Raw genomic sequence first — 17,975 nt, 5'->3', positions numbered from 1 at the left:
TTACTGAGATGGTGATGATGAGTAGGAAAACTGAGCTAGATCAAGACCTGACTCTTACCAGCTCTCAGACTGCTTCAGAGTAGATCAGACGCATCTCAAAGAAGCCTCCACCACCCCATTCCATCCCCAAAAAGCAACTTTTGTTCACCTCCTAATTCTTTATCCTAATCAGAAGAATAATTTCCCAGTGCAAAACACTAATTTTGTTTTTAAATACAACTTCACAACTGCCATGTTTTCTCCCAACTCTACACACTGCCTCCAGAAATAACTTTACAACAAAGATTCAAGCAATTCACATGAGACAAACAAGTATAAGATAGCATATAATATTTCTAATCCAATAAAGTTATTTCTTCTCCTAATAGGTTATCAAAATAAATACTCTGCCATCTATAGCATGTCATACACATTCTGCAGAGTGGTGGCTCTTGGTCCAGCTTTACACCTTCTCAAGCACAGTACACTCTCTACCGTAACCCCCTTTTATTAGCTAGCACCGCCATAACAACATATCATAGACTGGATAGCTTTTAAAAAGGACATTTTTTTTACTCACAGTGCTGGAGGCTGGAAATCTGAAATCAAGGTGCTGGCAAATTTAATTTCTAGAGAGGGCTCTCTTCTTGGTTTGCAGATGGCTGCCTTCTGTGTCCCCACATGACCTCTTCTCTTGATGTGTGTATGGAGAGAGAGAGATAGAAAACAAACTCTCTGGTGTCTCTTCTTATAAGGACACTAATCCTACCAGATTAGAATTCCATCCTTATGACCTCATTTAACCTTTTTTGGTTTTTTGTTTGTTTGTTTTTGGAGACAGGGTCTTACTCCTATGCCCAGGCTAGAGTGCAGTGGCACAATCACTTGTCATTGCAGCCTTGACTTTCTGGGCTCAGGCAATCCTCCCATCTCAGCCTCCCAAGCAGCTGGGACTATAGGCAAGCACCACCATGCGCAGCTAATTTTTTATTTTTTTTTTTTTGTAGAGATGGAGTTTTGCCGTGTTGCCAACAGAGTCTTGAACTCCTGGGCTCAAGCGATCCACCCATCTCGGCCTCCCAAACCTCTGGGATTACACGCATGAGCCACTGCACCCAGACTCTTTAATTTTAACTACTTTCTTAGAGGCCCCGTCTCCAAACACAACCACACTGGATGTTAGGGCTTCAACACATGAATTTGGGAAGAACACAATCACTCAGTCCATAGTGCCCTCTTTCCAGAACAGCAAATCCTAGTGCAGAGTCCCATACACACTCAGTCTCTTCCATGTTATAAACGTGTTTCTGTCCTCTGCAAACCTGAAGTCCCTCTTTAGTGACATGCAGTTCTGAATGAGGTGTTCAGCACCATGACCTTGGTCAGCTTTCAAAGGGGACAACAAGAGGAATGAGAACATTCTCGATTCTCGTTGATGCTCTGGAGTCAAACAGAACCAAGTTAAAACTGTGCCTTAGCCTCTCACTGATTTGTACCCTTGGGATATTAACTCTCAGAACCTCAGCTGTCCAATATGCAAAAAAGAAACAATCTGACTGATCTCCACCATCGTGATGGGTATAAAAAGATATATAACATCTAATGGCAGAGACTGTGGTGCATGTATTGGGTGTCTAACCACCACTTGCCCCTTTCATTCTCTATTCTCTCTCCTTTTCCTTGACCCATGGTCAACATCTAACTTCAATTATCCATAGATTCTGTTCTTTCCCTGGAACCTGTGCAAGTCAGGAGCATGACTGGGGCTTTGGCCACGTGTGAATGGTAGCAGTGTTTTCTGACCCAAAGTCCAGGAATCCATATGGATGATCTGGCAAGGGCAAGTGGGTTGGGACATGTGAAGTGCGAATTGCTTTGGGATGTTCAGGGCATGTAGTTGGCCTTATATGTGTGAAAGCCTTTTCTGCAAGTCTCCTCCCCTTTCCTCTACATCACTGCCTAAAAATAATGTCACACATAAATTCACTGAGCAAGTATTTAATGAGTAGAAAAGATAAACAAAGACTAAAATGGATTGTTTGGAAGATAAGTTACACTTGCAAATGGCCATAAACAAAAGCTTTCTTCCAAGCTTCTCACTTTGCAAAAGCTATTTAGTTTGTTGGCCAGGTCCTGGGATGGTGTACTCATCAGTAATCAATAAATGGGAAAGTTTTCATCAGACCCTGTCTTTCATGCCGTCTAGGAAAAAGGGGCAGGAGTTGAGGGATGGGGGAAGGTGGAACTGTAGTTTCCAGAGCAGCTCTTAATTGTGTCCTGTTTGGACGCAATTAGATGACCTTAATCCTCTAAGATATGCGTACTTGAAGCACTGCCACTTGGACTAAGCAAGCTCTATGAGGGAAAGTTGTATCTGCCTTGTACCGCAAAGTAGGTGGTCAATTAAGATTTGTTGAATGAGTGGCCTGAAAACTAGTCCACCCAAGATAAATAAATATATATCCACACAAAGACTTATAGGTGAATGTTCATAGCAGCATTCTTCATAGCAGCCCCAAACTGGAAGCAATCTGGATGTCCATCAATAGATGAATGGATAAGCCAAATTTGGTATATCCATACAACGGAATTCTCTTCAGGCATCAAAAGAATGAACCGCTGACACATGTTACAACATGGATAAACCCCAAAGACATGATGTTAAATGAAAGAAGTCAGATGTGAAAGTCTGTATATGTATATGAAATGTTCAGGATATGCAAATTATTATAGAGACAGAAAACACATTCATGGTTGCCTAGGGTTGAGGGTGGGAACAGGGAGAACTTCAAATGGGCACAAGAACTCATTTCGGCATGATAGAAATGTTCCACAACGATGCTATGGTAATGGTTACACAATTCAAATTTGCTAAAACTTACTGAGTCGTGTAGTTAACTGAGTTTTATACTATGAGAATTGTATCTCAATAAAGCCGTAAACAAATAAAATAACTCTATAGACCTTACTGAGATAGATGTCAGTTGCGAGGCATCATCTCCCATTTCCTGTGCAATTCTATCTCCTTTGCATTAGAAAGGCTTGGTTCACACCAGCCAGCTGGTGGTCTTTGATCCCCGCTGTGGGTCCCTTACCCTAAAGAAAGGACTTGATAATGTAAATGATGAGTTAATGGGTGCAGCACACCAACATAACACATGTATACATATGTAACAAACCTGCACGTTGTGCACATGTACCCTAGAACTTAAAGTATAATAAAAATAAAATTTAAAAAAAAAAAGAAAGAAAGAAAGGACTTGAGCACTCCCTAAGGGCAAACTCCCTGGAGACTTTTTCAGAAAGGAGTCAACAAGGGTCCACTTATTCTCGGGGAAGCTCATAAAAGAAACATTATTGGTCTCTTGAAAGTTCAAAAGGGCCATTTTATGAGATGAGAATGAATGACTTTCCAGTGTTTCTTACTTTTCATTGTAGAAGTGACTTACATTAAGAAAAAAAAAAAAAAAGCACCCAATTCATCATTTTCTCAGGCCTAAGCAATGGACAGCTCATAGGACTACGGGTGTGCTTTGGTACCCAAATGAGTTGGTAGCTAAACTAGACCTTCAGCTCACCCATTGTGACCTAGAGTTTCCTTCTGCTACACAGACATTGCCTCTAGGTACTACTTCTGTTTGACCAAAGAGTGTGAATCCTTTCTCTCTTTGGTCACAAGCAAAAAGTGTGATTTTGCAGGTGGTGGGGTTTATGCAGTTTTAACAAATTGCCTGACAGCCCTCAGGACACTGAGACAGGGCTAAAATGGAAGCTCACACACAGGCATGGTTACATCTCACCATGCCATGGAGTATATAAAGTGCACATGAGAACACTCCCCCTGCATTCGCGCGCGCGCATGCACACACACACACACACATGCTTAACGGAAGCAACTCAGGCAACAGGACTGGGATGAACCCACCTGTCCTCCAGCGTTTATGAATTAAGTAGCATAAACAGAATTTAGAGGTGATACAGCTTCAGGGAGATGCTTGAATCCACAATTACAGTATCTGTCAGCATAAGAATTGGGCTAGAGTGTATAATCTGCTTTGCATTGCTCCTAGAACTGCTGGCTAAAGTACAAGATTAGAATTTAAGGCACAAGATGATCATAAACAGAGGGATTGTTAGTGGGGAAGGGGTGTTGGAGAGTGAAGGTGAGGGTGACATAAGTAGTATTTCTAGTTGCATACCAATGGTCCCAGGAGCTGTGGCAGTAAACAGTGTGAGGCTAATTTTGGCATTGATTTCCTTGAGGCACTGCCTCTTTCAACTGTGATAAAGGAGTGAAATCAAACAAAGGCAACACTTGACCTGAAATTTTGGAGGTGGGGGGCAGAATTAAACAGAAATTTCTTACACTTAGAAGATTTGAAAGGCTTCTGAAAAGAGATATAGCCTTCCTCATTGTAACTCCTTCTGTCTGAAATCTGTTTGAGCATCAGTAAGCCAGTTCATGGAAAATGACCCTGGAAATGATGTGAAGTGTGGGGTGCACTTCCAATAGTAGAAAATAAATGCATCTGATAAGCAAAATTGTTGTGTCGCTCTACATTTGTTCTTCAACTAACTGTATTACTTTGTTATGGATGTTGTGGTTTGCACTTTCCTAATAAAGTAGGATCAGTCGACATCTGAGTTTGCTCCAGTCCCTTCAGCAAACCTGGCAGTTTCTCCTGTGGCATGTCTAACCAAAGCAAGATGAGGTATTGCAGAGTGACGAGGTGGCAGTGAATTTCAGATCTCACCACCATCCTCACTGCCCCTGGTCAGGTCGTGGGTATTCCTGACCCTGAATCTTGCTCCTGTTTTTTACTTTTATGTTCTATCCTCCAAGGCCCAGGCCAACCACCTGCCTCTTCTGGTTCTTTTCACTATTATCCCAATGCACACTGACCACACTCTCTGCAGAATTCCTGTTATATAGTCCGAATCTCTATTTTACACGTAATTGTTCTGTAATTCCTTCATGGATCTTTCGTCACTCTGACATAGACAGTCCATTCCTGAAGAATGGTAATCATGCTTTACACTTATTTATAGACCACCCAAAGCTCTTGGCACAGGGCACATGTTTCACAGCAATTTCCTGTCTGATTGAAAGGCTCTGAGGATGCATTGCACTGTACACAGGGCTGTGAGATGTAAAAAGTGCATGCTGTTCATTTTAAGTTAGGTTAAATAAATGAAAGATAAAAACACAGTGTGATCCCAATTTTTCAGTGTGGGTGTGTGAATGGGTTTGTGTGTTCATCTGTGCTAGGGGCACAGTTTTGCTGAGAGGGGTGTGTGTATGTGTGTGTGTGTGTGTGTTGCACAGACACAAAAGACTGGGGAAATGCGGCAGCAAATGTCAGTTGTGGTATCTCTGGGTGCTAACATCATTAAAAACTGCTTTTTCTTTTTACTATTTAGCAATTTTGTGGTGTATGTATAAAGAATACTTTTTATTTACATGAGATACGACGTGTTTAGCAGTATGAAGAATGAGGTAATGGAACCGATAAGTGATTATTATTATAAGAGACACAGTCTAGTGAAGTGGGAGGTTTGCAATGAATTGGGTTTGGTTGTCTATTATTCTTTATGGGTATATTCCAGTGTTTCCCAAAGTGTATTCCAGAGTACAGTAGTCCCTACCACAGGTGTTACAATTTAAATAATATGGGAAGCAGCCTCCTGGAAATTCACAATATCCATTGACCCTGAATATTCCTATAGCAAAGGAATCTGTCTGTTCTACTTGGTGTTTTCCAAATCTATCCAAGCTTGGAATCTTTTTTCCTTATAACGCCTGTTAACTGCATTACATTTTGTAAAACATTGTTCTATTTATAATGTGGTTATTTTCAAATAACAGAGTAGTGAGTTTAGTTCTAAGTGTCTTAATTTTGTTTGTATTTTGTTCATATTCCTTTGGTTTGAGGATCCAGAGGTTACAAAGTTAGAGAACAACTTCTTTCATCCAAATCCTAGAAACATTGTAGCAATACCAAATTACATGATTTGATGATTTTCTCCTTCATTGTAAAAGCCATGCAGCCTCACTGCCTAGTTTGCTACGTTTTAAAGCTTAATTTGCTATAATGAAAACATTCAGTGAAGAAACATGCTGTGAGCTGGATTTATTCAGCCTCTTTTGGAGTTCATTCTTTCACTGGAAGTTATTACCGTGAAACTGCATTTTATTTTTGTGAACTTTTTTTCATCTCTACAATCATCTTTTCAGGATGAGTTTTTGACAGTGATGCTAATAGTGACAAACTCCTCTAACCTCCAACACACTTTGCAAATTATCCCGATAATGAACAGCTGCAGATGCTAATTCAAAATGACAGGTAATCCGTGTGTAAATTGAAATGTGCATGCTTCTGTCTGAAACTGCAATTGCATTAAGTTGTGGGAATTCACTGTGAGGAATGTCAAGAGATCCTGGTAGGAGGGCATAAGCACACAGATCCCCCAAAAGGCTGGAAATCAATCTTCCTTTTTGTCCTCCACATCTTTCTGCCCTGCAGCCCATGCAGGAACAGACAGCTTGTCAGAAGCTCAGAGGATGGCAAGACATTTGGTTTTCAAGGGACTTTCCAACTTGGATATGAGAGCACATGAAAAGTAAGAGAAGGACGGAGGTTATTAATAAAGCAAGTAATGAAGCACAATAGGGACGGTGTGAAATAGAATTTGACCCAATAAAGTACATTATCTCTGACTGCCATGTAATGCTTCGGTTTATCTTTGGCTGAAACAGATACAGCACAGCCAGTGGTTAACGATATTAGTTAACACCGGAAAAATAGGTTACATTTAATCACAATTTTGCCTCATAGACTCATAATGCTTCAGAAAGTATGATATACAAAACTCAGTTTGTTATTAAAATTATTTTAATCAAGTTTAAACAATGTAGAGAAAGCACGTTTGACCCCAATTTATTCAGGACTCGTTTCCTCCCCTAGAGTGAAAATGGCCTCTTAGCACTAGTGTGCCTCCATTCAGCTAGGTGCCAGGCACAATATCATTATAAAAGGCAGGTACACGGCCTTCTGGAAATCTGCATCCATCCATAGTTACACCTGACACAAGCTACAGCTTTGTTTAAATTTCCAGCTGACTGACACACACACAGTCGTGAATGAAAAAGCAAACAGTGGAAAATAACGCCTTTTCACCTTCCTCTGGTCTGCGGAAACAACACTGCGGCAGAGCCAAGCTTTGGGCTGCAGCCTGGTTTCCAGAAATCACACAGCTCTAGAATGGAGTGTCTGTGGCCTGTCACACACCAGCTGCCAGAGGTTGTGGTTTTTAAGTAAAGCTTCGAAGTGGGACTGGAGGCTATCAGCGGGAAGCCAGTTAAAGCAGATAGAAAAGTAAGAGTGGCGAAGTGTATTTTTGCCGTACATACAAAAATAAGAGGAGAGAGTCTTGGCCAACTGTGCCTTTAAGTAACAGGCCACCTCTGTCAAGGTACTGGGATCTTTTAGAGGTCAAGACCTCGCCCTGTAGGAATCTCCAGCCCCCAGTACTGCCCCGCACCCAGGAGCACGTTGAGTACTCGTCAGCTGACACAACTGAGAGTGGAGGTATTTCAGCCGCCCTGTGTTCTGGAGAAGTGTTTCCCAAAGCACGCAGATCACCTGAGGAATGCAGGTTCTGATTTGGGGGCCTGGGGTGAGCCCTGAGATTCTGCATTTCCAACAAGTTCCGGGGACGGACTGGGGAGGGTGCTGACGCTGCCCGGCCCAGGGACCACACTTGGAGAGCGGAGGTTCTGGAGAAGAGGAAAACCTGTGTAAACGTTTTCTATTGCGGCTTGGTGTCACACAGCCGTCCTAGAAGCCGCCCCTGCGCCCGCTATCTCCCCCGGCCCCCAGGTAGCTGGCGGTGACAATGGCTGCAGGGCAGCGCCCTGCTAAGTGCAGGGGTGAAGTCTGCAGGCCCTGCTAACCACGCCCTTCTCTTCCCCAGGGGAGGAGCGCCCCCGGGACTCCCCGGGCCTGGCGGAGGCCCAGGCGCCTGCCGGCGTGGAGACCGGCGGGAGAGCGAGCCGCCGCTGCTGGACGTGCTCCCGGGCGCAGCTCAAGAAGATCTTCTGGGGCGTGGCGGTCGTGCTGTGCGTGTGCTCCTCGTGGGCGGGCTCCACGCAGCTCGCCAAGCTGACCTTCAGGAAGTTCGACGCGCCCTTCACCCTCACGTGGTTTGCCACCAACTGGAACTTTTTATTCTTCCCGTTGTACTACGTGGGGCACGTCTGCAAGTCCACAGAGAAGCAGTCTGTGAAGCAGAGATACAGGTAAGCGCGTCCTGCATGAGGAGGCCTCCTGACCCGGGGCTGCTCCATCCAGCGCTGACTCTGCAGAGCTGCCCCTGGTGGCAGGCGCTGGGATGAGACAGTGGGAGCCCGTGGAGAGATGTCGCAGTGAATGCACCTGCTCTCTCAGTGGGGTAGGGAGCCGAATTCTCTCTACCCTGGGTAGTGAACGCCTCGTTCCTCTGCCTTTCTGCCTCCTGCCCCTCAGCCCTGGGAGCCCCTTTATATAAAAGCAGGCAGCAGTGTCTTCCAGAGACAGCAAGTAGTAGGTTCCCAGAAAGCTTAGAAATGGGAGAACTGTGTAGCGCAGTTCATCCCTCAGCAAGCTGGGGTGAGGACCGCAAGGCCATGGGGCCAGGTCACTCGGACGCTTCCTGTAGCTGACTTTCCTCACGGAGATGTTCGCTGCAGAGACTTCCTTACTCATCCTCTTTCTGATCCCGACATGCCCTGCTTCGGGTATGTAATTGCATGGGTCCGGATATCTCCCACTGTGATGGTAAAAACCAAAGCAGTGTCTGGACTTTGTTGACTCTGTTTTCTCAAATGGAGTCCATTGGAATGACGTCCCTTTCAAAAAGAGGCCAGAAACCCTGACCTCAACCTCCTGCAACCTCAGTATGCAGGAGGGCTCATGCAGCCCTCCCCGGGAGTCACATTGTTGGTGTTGACCCATGGCGCTCATCTGTGCCTGTAAGAGCATCTGGTGTTTCCCCAAAGTGGAGGCCTTCTGTGGGCCATGTCAAGGGCTGTCCCAAATCAGGCCTAGTCAAAAAAAAAAAAAAAAAAAAAAAAAACAGAAATGAATGCTGGCCAAGGTGACACAGCAGGCCCTGGAAACTCATCTTTTATCAGTCCCAGAGGTGAGGAGAAATTGAGCATTTAAGAGTCTTCATTCCTTCACCACTGCCTTCTTCCCCACCACACCCCACTCTGCCAAACACATACCCCCGTAAGATTGCTATGTCCTGAAGTTCCCCTTAGAAGAGACAAGATAACTAAAAACATCATTGGGTCCAAGGAACAAAGAGGTTTGGAAATGGAGGTCTACACCTGGACCAGAATTTCTTTCTGGGAATTTACCATTTTGTCCCTGTAAACTTGTAGCTGGAAGTACGGTGTGATACTTTTTTAATGTTCAAAGGGAATTTGGCCTGGCTCCTTTAAAAGACCTACTTGTAAATCACAGCATGAATTCTGGAGGAGGGGGCCCTGATGGAGCTTGAATAGAATCACATGGCCAGTCTCACATGTCCCCTTAGTGAAATGGCTTTGGTGCAAAGAATTCTGATCCTCAGGGTTGACCTAAACCAGTGGCTCATGGACCAGCCAGAAATTGCTAAAGAGGCACTTAATGCACCCTCTTCTGAATAGAAGCCAAAAAATAGAAGGAAACAAATCATTAGGGCCCAAGATTGTCCCAAAGGCAAGAGTAAAATAGTCCCAGAGAAAAGCTAATATTTAGTAAATGATGTATTATCAGTTAAGTATCCCTAAGTGTATTTAATTTGTACTTAGGCATTTGTCTTTCATTAAAACTGATTAGGATGCTATGCTACTGCCTCTAATGAAATGCTAAAAGTGAGCTTATATGCATTTTCTTGATCAAGAATTTTTGGGAGGGAAGATGAAATGCTTCTTTCCTGCTACCTTCAACCATACAGACTGAAAGAGGCCACCCCAAGTGGTAACACTGACTGTTGTCCCAAATGCATTCCATGGCTACCACTTACCTGGGGAGAAGACTGTCACCACCAGCCACTTAGGGCAGGCCTGACACCATTAAACTATTGTGCTGAAAACCACACAGAAGGAATCAAGATCAGTGGTGCTTATGTGGTCAAAGTAGGAAAAAATGAAAGGTCATTGAAGATTAGTTATACATAGAAAAACATCAGCACCTTGGTTTCAACCTATTGTCTTCCTATAAAAAGTGCTCAAAAAGAATCATTAAAACAATCTGGTGACTGCCCTGTTAACTGGTGAACAATGTAAAAGAGGGAGGATAATCACAACTTAATTAGTGAAACTTGTTAAAACCTTTCCCAATTTCTGTCTTCACATTCTGCTCCAGCTCTTTAAAAAAGTTGTTTTTTCTGTTTTGTTTTTTGGTGTTTGTTTGCTTGTTTTTTCTGATTGTAAGCTGTGTTAGCCCTGTGGCTAGGCAGAGCTGCTAATTTACCAGCCAATTATTAAGCATGTCAATCAAGCCATATACACCATTGGAGGGGTGAAGAGAGATCCTTCCTCAAAATGAGAGAAAAATTTTAACATCACAGACCTTCCTTAGGAAATCACAACTCTGTCACAGCTCATATTGGGGGTACTTTAAACAGACTTTAGGATTCTCAGAGATCAAGGAAGACTGAAATCACATCTTTCATCTTCATGCTTTTATCAGAATTAACGCCAGAGAGATTTTGAGTTGTCTGAGATGAGTCTGTTGGCTAAAAGTGTTCAGCAGGGAGCTGGGAAGAAAAGGAGATGAACAGAGACCTGTTCCACCAAGAGGGGAGCTGGACAAATACAGCAGCTTTTTTTGCAGTTATCAGGAGGCAATCAGATGAAAGCTTCTTTTCTCTAAACCCTCCCCACCTGAGCTGCTTCCCCAGGGTGAAGCCAGAGCGGAGAGAGGAAGGCATGTGTTCCCCAGCACAGAGCTCCGCAAACTGCAACGCCCTGTGAGGCCCCCTGGGGTCTTGTTGAAGGCAGACTCTGATTCAGTAGGTCTGGGTGGGTCTGAGATTCCACTTTTCTTAGGAACTTCCAGGGAATCCTAGTGCTGCTGGCCCACGGGCTGCACTTTAACTGTAAATGCCCTGGAGTTGTTGAGTCCCAGCTACAGATTTTTTTTTTTAATGCTGCTGATTTTACCAAATGTTAGAACTAGGACTCACCTCACCATGTAGAACTGATGAGTGAATCCACTGGGCCCCAGAGGATGTTCGAGCTCTTGTCCTCTTTGAGCTGTGGTCCTCTTCGAGCCCTGGTCTTCTGCCACTCATGACAGGAGGCTCCGTGGTCAAGTCCTCAAAGCTCTCAGAGCCTCAGATGCCCATTTGTAAATGGGAGGTGATGATATATGCACTGTCTTGCACAAAAGACTGCTGTGTGATCAAATGACACGCTGTACATGAAAGCGCCCTATAAACTGTAACATGTGTAAATGCGAGGAACCAGTACTGTGTTGTGATAGCCTCTGCGGGTTATACTGAAGGCTGTTGCCTGTGCTTTGTTCATTGGCTGCCTCATGGTGGCCAATTTAAACTACAAGAGTGCCAACCCTTACGCTGCATGCAAGTGTCAGTCCTGAAGAAATCAACCTGTGGCCCTAGTGGCTTCACAGGGCATGAAAGAACACTGATCAGGGCTTCTCATGATCAGATACTGTTGTCAGGAATTAGATGTGAATGGGCAAACCTCATATGGGTTTTCAGCCCCCACCTTATAGTCTTTCCAGCAAGCACTCAACCATCCGGGTGTACAATGAGCTGCTTCCTTCTCCAATATGATAGGCAGCTCAACCCTTATCTTCCCTGTTTCTCACTGAAGCTGGCCTCAGGAATGTTCTGAGGAAGCAATAGTGCCCAGAACTCAGAGAGGGCTTCAGTCATGAGATGCTTGCGGCTGCTTGGGAGCCACAGTCTCCTGGACCACCTAGCATCTCGGGGAGGCACAGGGAGGTGGCTGTATCAGGTCTGTGTTTGGGAGAGACTGTTGAGCACAGGTGTGATGACACATAGCCTCCTGGCCCCTCTGACCCTGGAACAGGAATGCAGCTTTTCAGATCTGAGAGGTCAGCAGAGCTGGAGCAGATCTGGGGCATTTTCATTCTTGTCCAAAGGTCCTCCAGGAATTTGCAGCAGTAATGACCTGTTTTCAAAAGCAAATGCTGAGACCTTCTGCTATCACGCGGCTGCCAAAAAAAGTGAACGGTGCAGTGGTGACAGATGTTTTTCTCTGCCTTTTGTAGTTCCAGGCTTTCTGTAAGCCAGCCAATTGATTCTGCTTCAGATATTCTGAGCAACAGTAGAGCCCAGAAAGGGAAAAGGGCAGTTTAGATGCCTTTCATCTTAAACCCTGCAAGGGCCGGGTGTGTGTACCTTGCCACCCAGACTTACGCAGGAACCATATCGGGTCTTGCAGCTGTAACATTCATTGGCCGTTTAAAGAGCAGAGTGGAGCAGTTGCAATCTGGAGCTTTGTTCTGAAAATAGTTACTGTGCATCTTCTCTAGGCAATACACTAGAACTGCAAGATAAATGGACTCTGTCCTCCAGGAGCCCAAAACCTGAAAGGGAGTCAGATAGCCAAACAGGGTGGGGGTGCATGCAAGGTAGCTGAGAGTGGGGGAAGGCCCAGATACATGTGTCCTGGGGCAGGGTACAAAAGTTTCTTAGAAGAAGTTAGATAGGGCCTGGCACTGTGGCTAATGTCTGTAATCCCAGCACTTTGGGGGGCTGAGGCGGGCAGATTGATTGAGCCCAGGAGTTCAAGACCAGCCTTGGCAACATGGCAAAACCATCTCTACTAAAAATACAAAAATTAGCCAGGCTTGATGGTGCACCTGTAGTCCCAGCTACTCAGGGGACTAGGCAGGAGGATCACCTGAGCTTTGGGAGGTTGAGGCTGCAATAAGCAGTGATCAGGCCACTGCGCTCCAGCCTGGGTAACAGCGTGAGACCCTGTGTCAAAAAATAAATAAATAAATAAGTTAGCCAGAAACAATTTATTTAAGGACAAGCAGGTGATTCTCTAGGTGCTGAAGGAGAAGGTCAAGAATATTCTAAGCAGACAGTAGCCTGCATAAAGGACACAGGCTGGACACAGAGCACGGAGCTCTTCCTAGGATGTAGGATGTGAGTGGGGTAAGGTGAGAGAGAAGACCCGGCAGTTAGGTGAAGCAGATGCTGGCGAGCCTCCTGCGCTATGCTGAGGAGTTTCACTTCCAGTATGAATATCAGCAGGAGTCATGGAAGCAATGATCAGATTGGATCTTTCAAAATGCAGCTGCTGTCACTCTGTAGAAAATGGAATGAAGGACAAGGCTGGAGGTCAATCCAGGTCAACAAATACTTCCTTGATATCTATGTGGGCACATGGACAGACGTGAGTGACAGCTGTTGTTCTTGACCCTAAGGAACTCACAACTGAGTGGGAGACAGTCTCCTATTAAAAAAATAAATAAAATAAAATATAAGGAGGAAGTGGGGCAAGAGCTGAGGGCAGACTGTCTTGGCTATAGCTTGGGTGTGAGGGACAAGGGCACAGTAGATCTTGGGACTCCAAATTCAGCTGAAGGTCCAATGGGAAGGACTTGGGGTGCCCGATCAAGGAATTGGGGCTGTAGTCGCCAGGCAAGTGGAGCCTCCAGAAGTTTCTGGTATAATCAGAGCTGCTTTCAAAAGTAGGATTCATGGTACTAATTATGTAACTGGCTGCAGTATATGGTCCCAATTCACATAAGAGGTGGAATGACTGTCAGGTGTTTGTTTGTTAGGGGACAGGATGCCTAGTTCCTGAGCAGTAGCAAGAATTTTGAGTGTGAATCCTGAAGTATTATGAAACTTATTTGAACTGTCAACTTTTTGAGACTTACATCACACTCTTCTGTTAATAAAAAGCATTCTAATTGTCATTTTCGCCAAACTCAAGTGTTCTGAAAACATGGGGAATATCTTCTTTCCAGGAAATATACGTACAGTTTTTCAGGCACGATGGTAAATGCTAAGGCATTGCCAAGGGAGCCCCATTTAGCAAAGCCCAGCATCTCCCTGCCTTCCTGCTGTCAGGCCTCACATTTCAGAAAGCTGATGTGTTTCTTACCCTGAGCCCCAGACACATTCCAGCCTGTTGTTCCTGGATCAACAGTTGTTCTTTATAGAGTAAGGCCCTTTTGGAAACAGGGTGACAGGGCCCCTCATCCTAGGAGAGAGATAGTACTTCGTTCATTCCACAAAATCTTTCCAGCACCTTCTCTGTCTCAGGTGCTGTTCTAGGAACTGAGGATACAGCAGTGACGAGATCAAGTGGAAATTTCCTTTACCTTCACCCTTCCTCCTGCCTTATAGCAGTCTCATTTCCTGTCTGATTTCTTCGTTGTTGTTGTTGTTGTTGTATTAAATAGTTTTTGTAAAGGTGAGGTTTCGCCATGTTGCCCAGGCTAATCTCATACTCCTGCTCTCAAGTGATCCACTCGCCTTGGCCTCCCAAAGTGCTGGGATTACAGGCATGAGCCACTGCATCCAACCTTTCCTGTCTGATTTCTAAGAATTATCCACACAGAAAGTGATGAGCTACATTCGGAACTCTTACAGTTGATGTTTTTGTTGTTTGTTTGTTTATTTTTGTAACTGGTTTAGAAAAAATTGACAAAATATTGGAAGACTACAGTTTGTAATTTGGCCCATGGCTTGAGTGTGGTGGTGAATAATGGCAATTATGCATACACATCCTCATGTATAGCCAGAAGATTTGGCTAGGCTAAGGCAAAATACCATGTCCCATGCTCGCTCGCTCTCTCTCTCTCTCTCTCTCTCTCTCTCTCTCTCTGTCTCTCACACACACACACACACACACACACACACACACGTAGCCAGCTGAGTAGCAGATGTCTGGTACAGCCACAGGAAATCATGTAATCAATGCTCCAAGTGTAAATGAGAAGTCATAATGGGCACCGGTGTCAGCAAAGGAAGAAATGAGATGGGGGAGGCTGAATAGGTTTGGGCTGTCTCTGCCTGTTTTAAGACAACACTTGCCGTATTCAAGAATACCTCAGTGGTGAAATGAAACAGAACATTGTCCACATGCCCCAGATTGTGACATCACCTTCCTGAGTTTACACCAGGTCCCACCACTCTATAGAGTCTTCCCTTTCATCCTATCACTGTGGTATTCATAGATTAGCTCATTTATGTTTCCTCTGGCATCTCCCCCACCCACCACCACATCTCAGTTAACAGATGCCGGCTTCATCCCAGTGAAATTCAATGACAGCCAAACACCCCTACAGACAAGTTCAGAATATTCTTTCTACAAGTGATTTTTAGGCTTTCACTGAGGCAAGCAGAACATTTTCATTACCTCTTGATCTCCTTTTTTTCTATACTTCAGCCATCCCACATCCCAATTATCTGAGATTGCTATTCATTTTTGAACAGATATCAAGGATATGGCCTTGAAGTTTAGCAGTTTAAGAAGGTTATCTGTCTTAAAACCTTATAACTCCAGAGCTTGTCTTGTTCAGCTATAGCAATGTTATTTCAATTTCACTGAAATTCTTTGAAAGGTCAGTTCCAATGCTCATGTTTGTGTTTAAGGTGTGGGTTTGAAGAATAACAGCCATTTAAATAACTGCCATATGACTGTAATTATGACTCTTGTGGGGTCATGTTACCTCAGGCTGGAATTATCAACAAGGGATTTAATAACATTTTTAGCATTAAGTGCCATGGTCCCTGTGAATATTTGCAAGATCAGTGTGACAGTGAAATCAAAGGTGGGAAGCAATGAAGGATGGTCTCCCAGAGGAGCATCCTTCAACTGGTGGATTTCGAGGAGCAGTTAATCTTTGTACGGGTCAGATGAGGAGGAGGGCCTATGTAGGTGGCAAACAAAAGTTGCAAGTGTGTACAGATTTGCAGGATGTAACCAGTATGCTCAGGCACCACCCCATCCCAATGTAAGAAATTGGAGTCATTTCTTACTTTACATGTGATTTCTCATCATTGAGTCAAGACTAGTGAGCCAGCCGATAGGCACATTGAAACTTAAAAATCTCACCACATTTAGCAAAAGATCATCTGCACAGAGACCTGGAAAGATCAAAAAAATTACTTTGAGGATTCTCTGATCCAACTCATTCATGTTATCAATGAATCCAGAGATGCTCAGAGAAAGGGCAGGAGAGTGCTGTTCTCTGCAGCCCCAGACCTCTCCAGAAATACTACCAGGAAAGAAGTGGGTCAACACTATCTCTCCTCATAGGAAGGAACCTGGAGGCAGTGGCTGGGCAGGATGGAGCAACAGGGGTAGGAGTGCTACTAGCCCGTGTTGCAATATTGTGATAGATGATAAGAACACATGCTTGCCATTAGATAGTTTAGGCAGGAAACTCAGCTCTTCCTTTATTTGGCAACATGGTCATAGATAAGTCAACTGAAAGCTCTTAGTCTCAGCTCTTACCCGAAAAAACATGGAGACTTTAATTCCCACTTCCAAAGGTTACTGTGGGATTGAGTGCCCCTCCTGTGGGCTCCCACAGCTCCTGTGTAGACCATGTGTTTGAAATGAACAAAATTAAACATGATAGTGTGTATAAAGTTCCAAACTATTCTTGGTCCGGGGATTTCCTATCCATCTTTGGTTGACTCCTAATGTGGATACCAAAACTCATTCAAACCATGCCTACTGCTCTCTCCAAATCATAAAGTGAGGATGATGATGTCATAAAATGATTCTGATGATGATAATGATAATGATTATGAGGTCATAAAATGATGAGGGGGAGGGTCGGGCATGGTGGTTCATCCTGTAATCCCAGCATTTTGGGAGGCTGAGTCGGGCGGATCACTTGAGCCCAGGAGTTCAAGATCAGCCTGGCCAACATGATGAAACCCCGTCTCTACTGAAAATACAAAGCTGGACATGGTGGCACATGCCTGTAGTCACAGCATTTTGGGAGGCTGAGGTAGGAGAATCGCTTGAATCCAGGAGGCAGAGGTTGCAGTGAGCCGAGATCGTGCCACTGCACTCCGGCCTAGGTGACAGTGAGACCCTGTCTGAAAAAAAAAAAATATATATATATATATATATACACACACACACATACACACACACACATATGTATGTATGTGTGTGTGTAGTGTGTGTGCGTGTGTGTGTGTGTGTGTGTATAGACAAGGAGGAAGTCCTAAAATGATGAGGAGGAGGTCATAAAATAATAATGATGATGACGATAACATAGTAGAACCCCAGGTAACTGAGTCTTCCTCCTTATAAAGATTCAGTTCAGATTAACCAGGTAGATGATTTGGAGCCCACAGCAAGAAGGACAGCATTGTGCCCTGTCATTATTTTAGGCTGTTGCAGGAGGAAGGAGCCTTTCTTGGCCGAGATGAACTTTAAGACAAGTCCTGACAGGAGAGGCAGAGAACTGAAGTGGAACTTACCATTGTCATGACATTCCAGGTATGAGCTGGAAGTCAGATGGAAATGTGAGGTGATCCATTTGTCTAGAAAGCAATGTCCTGTCAAGCTCTTGACGCTTTTTATTTTTCGAAAGCTTAAAAGCAAAAAGGAGAAAACATGCTAGTGCCATGCAGAAGCTAAAGCAGATGTGTTTCTTTTCTTTCTTTTCTTTTCCACTGGCACCCCTTTTGCCTTTATTGTATACAAATCCTAGCTAAATTGGAATAACCACCCTGCCCTTCATAGAAACAGACATTATACTGGCTTCCCAAATAACTAGCCCACCTTCCTGCCCCATGCGGCACAGGAGTACCTACAAGTGTTGTACCCACAGGAGGCTCCAGGGATATAGAAAGGAATGAGACCACGTGTCGAGGGAAGGGACCTGAGCTTTGAGTCAGGCTTGTTCCAGTTCTCAGATCCACTGTTTACACCTCACATGACTTTGAGTAAGTTATTTCTAAGGGCTCCTGCAGCCTCCGTTTTC

General features: G+C 44.4%; 1 protein-coding gene across 2 annotated transcripts in view; it reads left to right on the top strand.

The window, feature by feature from the left end:
- SLC35F3 (solute carrier family 35 member F3) overlaps nt 1-17,975 on the top strand; it is a 401,456-nt gene that overhangs the window by 295,634 nt on the left and 87,847 nt on the right. For both annotated transcript variants that reach the window (XM_033196820.1, XM_033196822.1), the window contains one exon: nt 7,954-8,278. In XM_033196820.1, the coding sequence (XP_033052711.1) occupies nt 7,954-8,278 (325 nt within the window). The remainder of the gene's footprint in view (nt 1-7,953; nt 8,279-17,975) is intronic.

Source organism: Trachypithecus francoisi, unplaced genomic scaffold (assembly GCF_009764315.1).
Source record: "Trachypithecus francoisi isolate TF-2019V2 unplaced genomic scaffold, Tfra_2.0 Lachesis_group5, whole genome shotgun sequence".
Classification (NCBI taxonomy): domain Eukaryota; kingdom Metazoa; phylum Chordata; class Mammalia; order Primates; family Cercopithecidae; genus Trachypithecus; species Trachypithecus francoisi.
The sequence above is the reverse complement of the archived record's forward strand: the minus strand, read 5'-3'. Positions and strand labels throughout refer to the sequence as shown.